Source organism: Falco punctatus, assembly GCF_963210335.1.
Source record: "Falco punctatus genome assembly, chromosome: 5".
NCBI lineage: Eukaryota > Metazoa > Chordata > Aves > Falconiformes > Falconidae > Falco > Falco punctatus.
In genome coordinates, this window is record NC_137584.1 from 88,187,286 (window position 1) to 88,195,569 (window position 8,284).

At 45.7% G+C, this 8,284-nt stretch overlaps 1 protein-coding gene across 1 annotated transcript in view; it reads right to left on the reverse strand.

Moving 5' to 3' along the window:
* The window catches only part of PLEK (pleckstrin), a 19,181-nt gene extending 13,108 nt beyond the window's left edge, over window positions 1-6,073 (reverse strand). Inside the window, exons 1-2 of the mRNA XM_080389128.1 lie at window positions 5,880-6,073; window positions 1,483-1,638 (exon numbers count right to left, since the gene is read on the reverse strand). Of these exons, the coding sequence (XP_080245254.1) occupies window positions 1,483-1,638; window positions 5,880-5,927 (204 nt within the window). The 5' untranslated portion in view covers window positions 5,928-6,073. The remainder of the gene's footprint in view (window positions 1-1,482; window positions 1,639-5,879) is intronic.
* Between the last annotated feature and the right edge of the window lie 2,211 nt (window positions 6,074-8,284).

The window sequence follows — 8,284 nt, forward strand, 5'->3', positions numbered from 1 at the left end:
CAACTTCTTTGACTCAGCACAGGATTAACAACAATCTTTATTCTCTACCCCATCCTTTTATTGTACTGCCTCAAAGACAGCTTTTACTTTAAGAGACTCTTTTTCTTAACAGATGTAAGTCTAAAAAGGCTCCCTAAGAATCAACTTATTTTTTTTTCCATATAAATGTGGGGTCTGCAGAAAAACAACCAACAAAAAAAAATACAAAAAAAAAAAAAAAAAAAAAACCACCAAAAAAAGAAAGAAAGGAGCAGAAGAAAGAAAAGCAGAAAGGAATGGAAAAGGAAAGCCAGCAGGCTCAAACTTGACACCAGGGACCCTGACTCTGCTTACCACAAAACCTAAGGGCAAGCTTGGATAATTCTCCTCAGTTTACTCATATGAGAAAGTGCAGCTTGCTCTCTCCTACTTTCTTTGTATTTTTCTAATGCTCTCAAAGTCTATCTTTAGTCAGGCATCCTTGCAGTAAATTGCTTTAAACCATAACTGGATAATCTTCCAGATTGTGGGGGACCCCTTTGTCTCAGGAATTCCTGGGGCTCTAATGCCTATTTGATGAAACTGAGTTGCTGAAATAAATGACTGACTAAAGATATGAGTCTTTGCTCATACCAGAAACCCTGTTTTACCAGCAAATGTTTTTCAGGAACCCTGTAACAAAATACCTTGGCTTGTACAGTTATCTTCCTGCATCTTATTTTCTGTCAAATAAGACTCAGAATTTGTGCACACAGTGACCTGTGTGTTTCACTGGGCATCAGGACCTCAGCCTGTCTGTTTGCTACCCTTGACATTAGAGATCCCAAATGTCTAGGCAGCATTTGAAGTACTTTCTCTAAATCAGTTTTGCTTTTTGCTTGCAAGTCACTTAGTGACTTAGACTCTTAGTCACTTGCAAAAGCCCTACAAGTAACAACGCAGTGGGTCATTAACACAGACCGCATGAATCTGAAGCGTGTGGCATCGGGTAGTTACAAAATGGTAACAAAAAGGTTTAGAATACAGCTTTACTTGGCCATTTTTGTCACAGCATTTATTTTCTTCCTGTGTGAGCAAGTCAGTCCTTGCTCTTGGACAATAAATAAATGCTTCCACCGAGTATGAAATAGTTTCTCACACCTTTATTCTGTGGCAGCTAGATTTATATTTAATGCAAGAATTGCACCATTCAGCTGCTAAGCGTCCTCACAGCAACATAATTTAGCTTTGCTCTTTGACAGACTCAGAGATTAAAAAAAAAATAAAAAAAAAATATTAAAAATCATTTTCTGATTTGCTCCTCTGGAAGTATCCTGAATTTTTCCTGAGCAGTCACACTTTTCAAATACTACACAGGTCCAAGCCTGCTTGTGATCTTCTAAGACAAGTGAGAATTGCCACTATGATGAGTGTAAGGAATTTGTAACCCCAAGCCTTTTGCCCCTTCAGTGCTTCCAGGAGCCTAAGTATACCATCAATTTTTGTTATAAAAGAAGTACTTACCATTCTTTTGCCAAAATCTTGGCATGGGCTGTTAATAGAGCTTCCTTTTAGTGGTATCATCCCTTTGGGGCTGTTGTCAGCCTTCCGCTTGTAGAATTCAATTCCATCTTCTAAGAGCACGACCCACATTGGCTTCCAGGTATTAAACATGCTGCCCTGCATCAATAAATCACCGTGTATATTATGGTCAATAAATCACTCCCCACATGATATGCACTTAAGATACAACCTTCCAGGGAGTGCCTGACTGATGCTAAATTAACTATAGTTAGTGTTTCAAGGGGAACATACCACAACCCCACCCACCTTACGATGGAGGGGGAAAAAAAAAAATGTCGCTATTCTTTTGACCACCATTAATTTCCCCTTGCGGTCACCCCAGCCATGAGTTTTCCCAAAATCGCATTGCCTGCCTGAGCAGGTGGTTCTCCAGTGTCAGGTAGTCCCAACCACTGTCTTCAAGATGACATAGTGGCAATATCGTGAATGATCCTCAACATTTCAGGGTGTGAATTAGCACATTAGGACTGTCTCATTAACTTGGGCATCCTGTGCTATATTCGAGGCTTGATGCTACAGTACAGTGGGTTGTTGAGGCTTGGCTGGCTGGTAAGAAAGCACACATCTTGGAGGATTTCTAGACATATAAGAACAAACTGTAAGAGTAATGAATAGTTTAAGGGCCTGAGGCCACAGACCTCCAGCTGCTGTGGTGAGGAATAGAAATGCTTCATTTCCTATTTTAAAGCTTTTACTTCCTATTCCTGAAACACAGCTGTTAGATGTGAGAAATACGGAGATAAAGACAGGGATGGATCCTACATATAGTACAACACACAGCAAAACTTTCAGGGACTCCGAGAGGAACGACCTGTTTCTCTGTGTCAGGCACAATTAACCGCTAGAATTACTGAGACCGTTGCACTCCAGCTAGGTGACCTCTCCGGACCTGCCTGCAACCAGCTTCAAAAGTAGTCACAGTTCCCGACACCCAGGTGACTTACTGCTCAGCCCAATCATAGAATCACAGAATTATTTAGGTTGAAAAAGACATTTGAGATCATCAAGTCCAACTGTTAGCCCAGCACTGCCAAGCCCACCACTAAACCCTGTCCCTAAGTGCTGCATCTATGTGGTTTTTTTTAAACACCCCCAGGGATGGTGACTCCACCACCTCCCTGGGCAGCCTGTTCCAATGCTTCACCACCCTTTCAGTGAAGAAATTTTTCCCAATATCCAACCTGAACCTCCCCTGTCCCAACTTGAGGCCGTTTCCTCTTGTCCTGTCGCTCGTTATCCCGGAGAAGAGACCGACCCCCGCTGCCTACGGCCCCTGTCAGGTGGCTGCAGAGAGCGATCAGGTCCCCCCTGAGCCCCCTCCTCTCCAGGCCAACCCCCCCCAGGTCCCTCAGCCGCCCCTCACAAGGCTGGTGCCCCAGCCCCTGCCCCAGCCCCCTGCCCGGCTCTGGACACGCTCCAGCCCCTCCACGTCCCCCTGCAGTGAGGGGCCCAAAGCTGAACACAGGGGTCCAGGGGCGGCCTCACCGGTGCCCAGCGCAGGGGGAAAATGAACATTTAGACGTGCTCAATACCAACAGTTCCTCTGAAGAGTTACCAAAACACAACCAACACTTGTGGGCCCCAAATCAGAGGCTATTCATCAAAAATACTGGCTTGCCTTGCTCCTTCTGTTACAAAGAGAGACCTAAATTTATTCTCCCGCCCCCTACAGCTCGGTGCACAGCATCCCTGTCCTCTCGCAGTGTGGCGGCTGAGCACCACTGAAGCTGCAGGCAGCAGCAAGGCAGCCCGCGGTGCTGTGCCACTGCCTGCCTTCGGTTGGTTAAACCTGAGAGCTGAGCAGGGGTAGGCGACGTTTGCATTATCTTTTTTCCTGCAGAAGTGACCAGGGCACAAACCTGCTGAGTCTTTTTTTATTATTGTTATTATTCTCCAAATGAACCCTTTGTCACAGCCTTTTTGGCTGCCCTACCTTCCAAGAAAGGCTTTTTGCACTCTGAATCAGACCTTATGTTCAACTACAGGGTGGGGAGGGAAAACCGTCAGCCAAGTTCTCATTAAGAGCAGGACCCGCTTCCAGCCTCTGCGGCCCTCAGAGGTGCCCCATAAAAGAATGTTATCTTCCAAAGGAAAGTCACTGCCCCGGGGGGTTCTCTGGAAACCCAGTTAAACAGGGAACTACTAAAAAAAAGCCTCATCTCAGTACCACATATGGGTTTACTGCTGTTTTCTTTTCTCTCACACTTTTTTTTTTTTTTTAATAAGCCGTAAAAATTTACCATTTTCTCAGAGCTCAGACTGACCCACTGGTCGAATTTCTGCTAAGAACTCAATTAAAATGATGAGCCAAGACAAGAACTGTTGCAATTTCCTTGTGTGGGATTACCACAGGTTAGAAAACTTCTGCTCATAAAGAGGCAAGTCCAACACGTCCTGAAGACCAGACTCCGACACGCTTTGCCAATGGAAGCCACCACAGAGCAGCGTCAGACGGGCAGTCTCAGATCCACACCACCGGCAAACAAACCCAAACAGGGTCACACTGTTCCCATCTAAAACATCTCACGAAACCCTAGCAAGCAGGATGCTGGATTTGATTTTCCTGGACTGAAAAACAAATTGTCACATCCCCTCCAAAAATGGCACATACAGATGGGTGTTGCTGGAATTACCCTCCGAAATCACCAGCCACCCTAAAAACACATGCAACTTCCCTTTGATAGAACGACTTCTTTTTAAAGTATCTGTGGCACTACAAGATTTGAAAATTAACTGTTTCTTGTGCTCAGAAGATGACACAAGGTCCACAAAAGGTACAGATGGAGGTTTAAGCTGACCTAAATCAACACTGAAGTCTGAACCCACATTTACTGGAGGTCACATTGTCCCAGCTAAAGCACTGACCCCCAGGGACAGCACTGGTCCCCAGCCTAATGTAAATACCAGGACAAAGTCAGTGACAAATGGTTTTCACTCCCTGCAAAGAGAGCTGAGGCTGCATGGATAACTCCTTTGAGAGGTCCAATCCTTGGTTTCACTTTACAGGCATAAAGGTGAGGAGAGTACATAATTAACAGGTAAGGTTAATCAGAAGCATGCTCATCCTCGCTGGAAGCTCTGGTTGTGGGATGCACAGCAGCCTCACTGATGTATCAAACAGCTGGTACCCGTCTGGTCTGTACCTTCTGCTCCTTTTGCCCTCTAGCCCTCCCTCCAGCATGCTGCTGCTCAGCACCACCAGCATCAGCTCACTCGTGAAGGACAGAGCCACCTGTGAGGCTGTTCCGGGAAATGGTCACAATTCCCACTTCCCTGTCGCCACTGCAATGGCACCCAGCAGCAACTGCATTAGTACCGCACAGAAACACTTTTTTGGGGACCCAGCACCCCAAGGAATATGAGGGACTGATGCTGGCACTTCTGTATGCATCTTTTCCCCAGCACACCCAGCAGGCACACAGTCTGGGATTGTCCCAGTGTCCAGGTTTCCAGCCACTGCCCTATCGTGGAGGAATATAGATCTCGTGAGCCGCTTGCTCTGTCTATCAGGAACTAGAGATGTGCAACCTGCACAGCATAAATTTGTCTCCTTCCTCATGACAGCACCACTGGAGCTTTGTGATTACTTTATGAACATACTTCCTTTCAGTATCAGTGGAAATAAGACTGAGGAGTGGCCTCAGTCCCGTATTAGAGATCCCTCCAGCCAGCTGTTCTAATGAGTGAAATTCTCATTTGGATGAGCAGAGACATCACAGGAGAGAGCTCGTCTCTTGCTCCAGGACTGACGCTGTTTAGTGTGGCTGCTTTCAGCCAGACTGATCTCACTAAGGACTTAAATGAAAGTCAAGGCTTTACCCTATGGGCTCCACCGCAAAAGACTCCAGAGCAGAAGTTACTGTGGGGCAAAAAAAAAAAATAAAACTAAAAGCAACTACCTTCGCAAAAGAGGGAAGTGTCTGTGGCCCCACACACTGTCTCTAGGCCAAGGTGATCTGACCTCTTTAATCTCACTAGGCTTCCCTGATGTTTAACTCAGCGATTAAGCTCAATCAAGTAGGCTGCGGCCATTTCAAGCTGTTACCTGTTTTGCCAAGCTTCCACTAAAGGCATTAGGTTACTTCATAGAAACACAAATCTTTTGATCCAAGGGTACATCTGAGATACATGCAAAATGCTTTATAACTGCTAGCAAGTACCTCTATAATCACTAACACCACCTCGTTTTACTGCCCAAGGAATTCTGTTCATTTGCATTTTCTTCTTTGAAAAAAAATTATTTTGTTAATAACTGAAACCCAAGTGTGTTTTCCTACACCTCCTCAGCCTGTTCAGAGTTAGTTCCTCCCCGGCTCAGCCCAAACCTGCTCACTTACCTTCTTAACCAAGTAGCCCTCCCTGATGCGCATGGGTTCTCGCTCCATGGCTCAGGCAATCCAGCTCTCGGGTCTATCAGCACTGGCAGGAAAGTTCTTCTGCAGCGCAGTCCGTGGGCTGGCGTCCTTTACAGCACAGCTGTGTCACTCTCAGAAGTTCCCCTGCCTGCTAATCACATGAAAACAAGCCCGTTTCCTCTTACAGAGCGAGAGATAGGGAAACGCGGAAACACGTGTGTATTTATAGTTTGCCTTTGACAGAACAGCCAACAGCCTGACAAAACACTCAACTGTATCAAACGCAGCCAGCCTTGGTGACAGAGTCCTGGGAAATTAAATAAGCATTTTAGTGCCCGATCCAAAGAAATCAGGCCCACTGCAAATACACAAACTCTAGCAAAACAACAAAGAGGTGGCGTGCTGTGTTGCTGCTTGGTGCATGCCAAAAGGATCTTAGCAGCAGGTTTCCAACTCACTGGTCCAGTCACTTCGTCCCACCTTTGAAGCCTGACTCCCTGTGACATGAGGTCTGGCAGCGAGCTGGAGAGCTCTCGCTTGGGTAATGACAATGCACCCTCTCCTGATAGAAGAGGTTTGTTTATTAGACTTCATCAGATTTCAGAGTTTGAGGCTGAGGCATCCCAAAGAGGTTAGCTGTCAAATAAGCACAAATGGATTAAACCAGCGCATCACATAAAGCACCGCAGAACGTCACTTCCTATGAGTATCTTTTACTTGGTGCAGAGCTCATTTGGCTATATTTGGTAAAAGATAAGGCAAACTCACAATTTTCCAAAAGTTGATATATACCAGAGTCACAATCCCTCTTCGCCATACAGAAGGAAGGGTGGCGGTGTATGGGAGGCAATAAGGATGCTGCTGCATCACCAAGAGCAGAGTATTCTCCCATGCAGAAGACCCCAAATCACTTCTACAGCTAAGCCCACTCAGATAAGGGCTGAGCCCAGAATTACTCCACCTGTCACCTCTGCCACTGATAAAGATCCCCAAACAGGGACCTTTTCCACAGACAGAAATTCCTGCTCTCCGTTTGACTCTCTCCCAGCCTTTACTCAGGAGGATCCAGGAGCCTGATGAGGTCCGTGGTAGAGGATCAGAAGAGCCCTCAGAGAGTCACTCCTCACTGATGCCTATTTAGCGGCTCTCCCACAGATGAGACCTCACTCCTTCCTTGGTTATCTGTATTAGTCTTTCACTATCCCAACTGCTGAATGTTTCTCCTCACTGTCTGAATTGAGATTTTCCTTTCCAGAACTTTCTAAACTAGCTGCTGCTTAAATGACCCCTCCAGTCTCACCTTCAAGCAGAGCACTTGCCTGTACCAGCAGTCTCAGGGTGCACACTTTGCAGCACATTCTGCCCAGAGCATACCTTTCTGTGATGACTTTATGTATCATAAGGTTCTTTAGGTTTTGTTTCTAGAACTTACAGTCTCAGTACATTGTTCCTTTGCTCATGTAAATCGTGCTGTTGCGAGGATCTGGTTGCTGTTAAAGGCTCCAGCTGCTGACCAAGCCAAGCATCCACTGGCAGTTTGCAAATCCAAGAGTCAATATAGGCTTTCCAGTTCTCTGGCTGCCAAGTGTGCTTGACATCAGCCAACGGATTCTAAAATGAATCGAGACAGGAGCTCACACATGGCTAATAAAAGCTTCACACTCTTTGGAAACTGAGCTAAAAGTAAAAATTGATCACTGAAAAGTGATCAAAAAGCTTTGTGCCACATTAATAGTTAAAATCTGCCTACCAGTCACAAGGACCGGAATGAGTTAAAGATGCAGTGCAGAGCTGAGAAAACCTAACTGAATTTCTGAGTTACATTTCTGTGAAGTCTCCCTTCGCTTCCCATAAGCTTTAAAATGATGCTTGGTGGACTCAGCATCTCGTAGACTCCTGCTGTATACTGTCTTTTTTGGTCAGTAATTGCTTTTGCTTTAAGAAAGTGAATTATTTCCTTCTCTTCCCTTTCATTCCAGTGCTTCCATCTTTGGGAAAAGGTACAGATTTTTTTTTCCTCTCTGAATGGATAACCCAAAAGTTCAGGTCATAGAGGATAACAACTCCAATTAAATATCTTTCAATGTATGGCTGGAAGCCAAACTATCCCTTTATTAAGTGCCTTGAGGCCATAACGCTACAGAGCCTGGGGTGGGCATTAGAGACCAAGAACGGGCTTACAGTTAGCTCTTGTTCCTCTCTACCTTGCTGCCCCTCTGACCCGAGAAAATGAAACTCTTTTCCCAGCTGGAAGGGCTTATGGGGAACAAAGAGAAAAGAATCTGCCGGCATCTTCCTCCCTGCAGGCAGCCTTTCCACTCGCCTGCTCCTGCTAGTTCCGTGTTTGTGCTGAGTCAGGATGACAGGGCCCTGTACGAGAAGTTGAT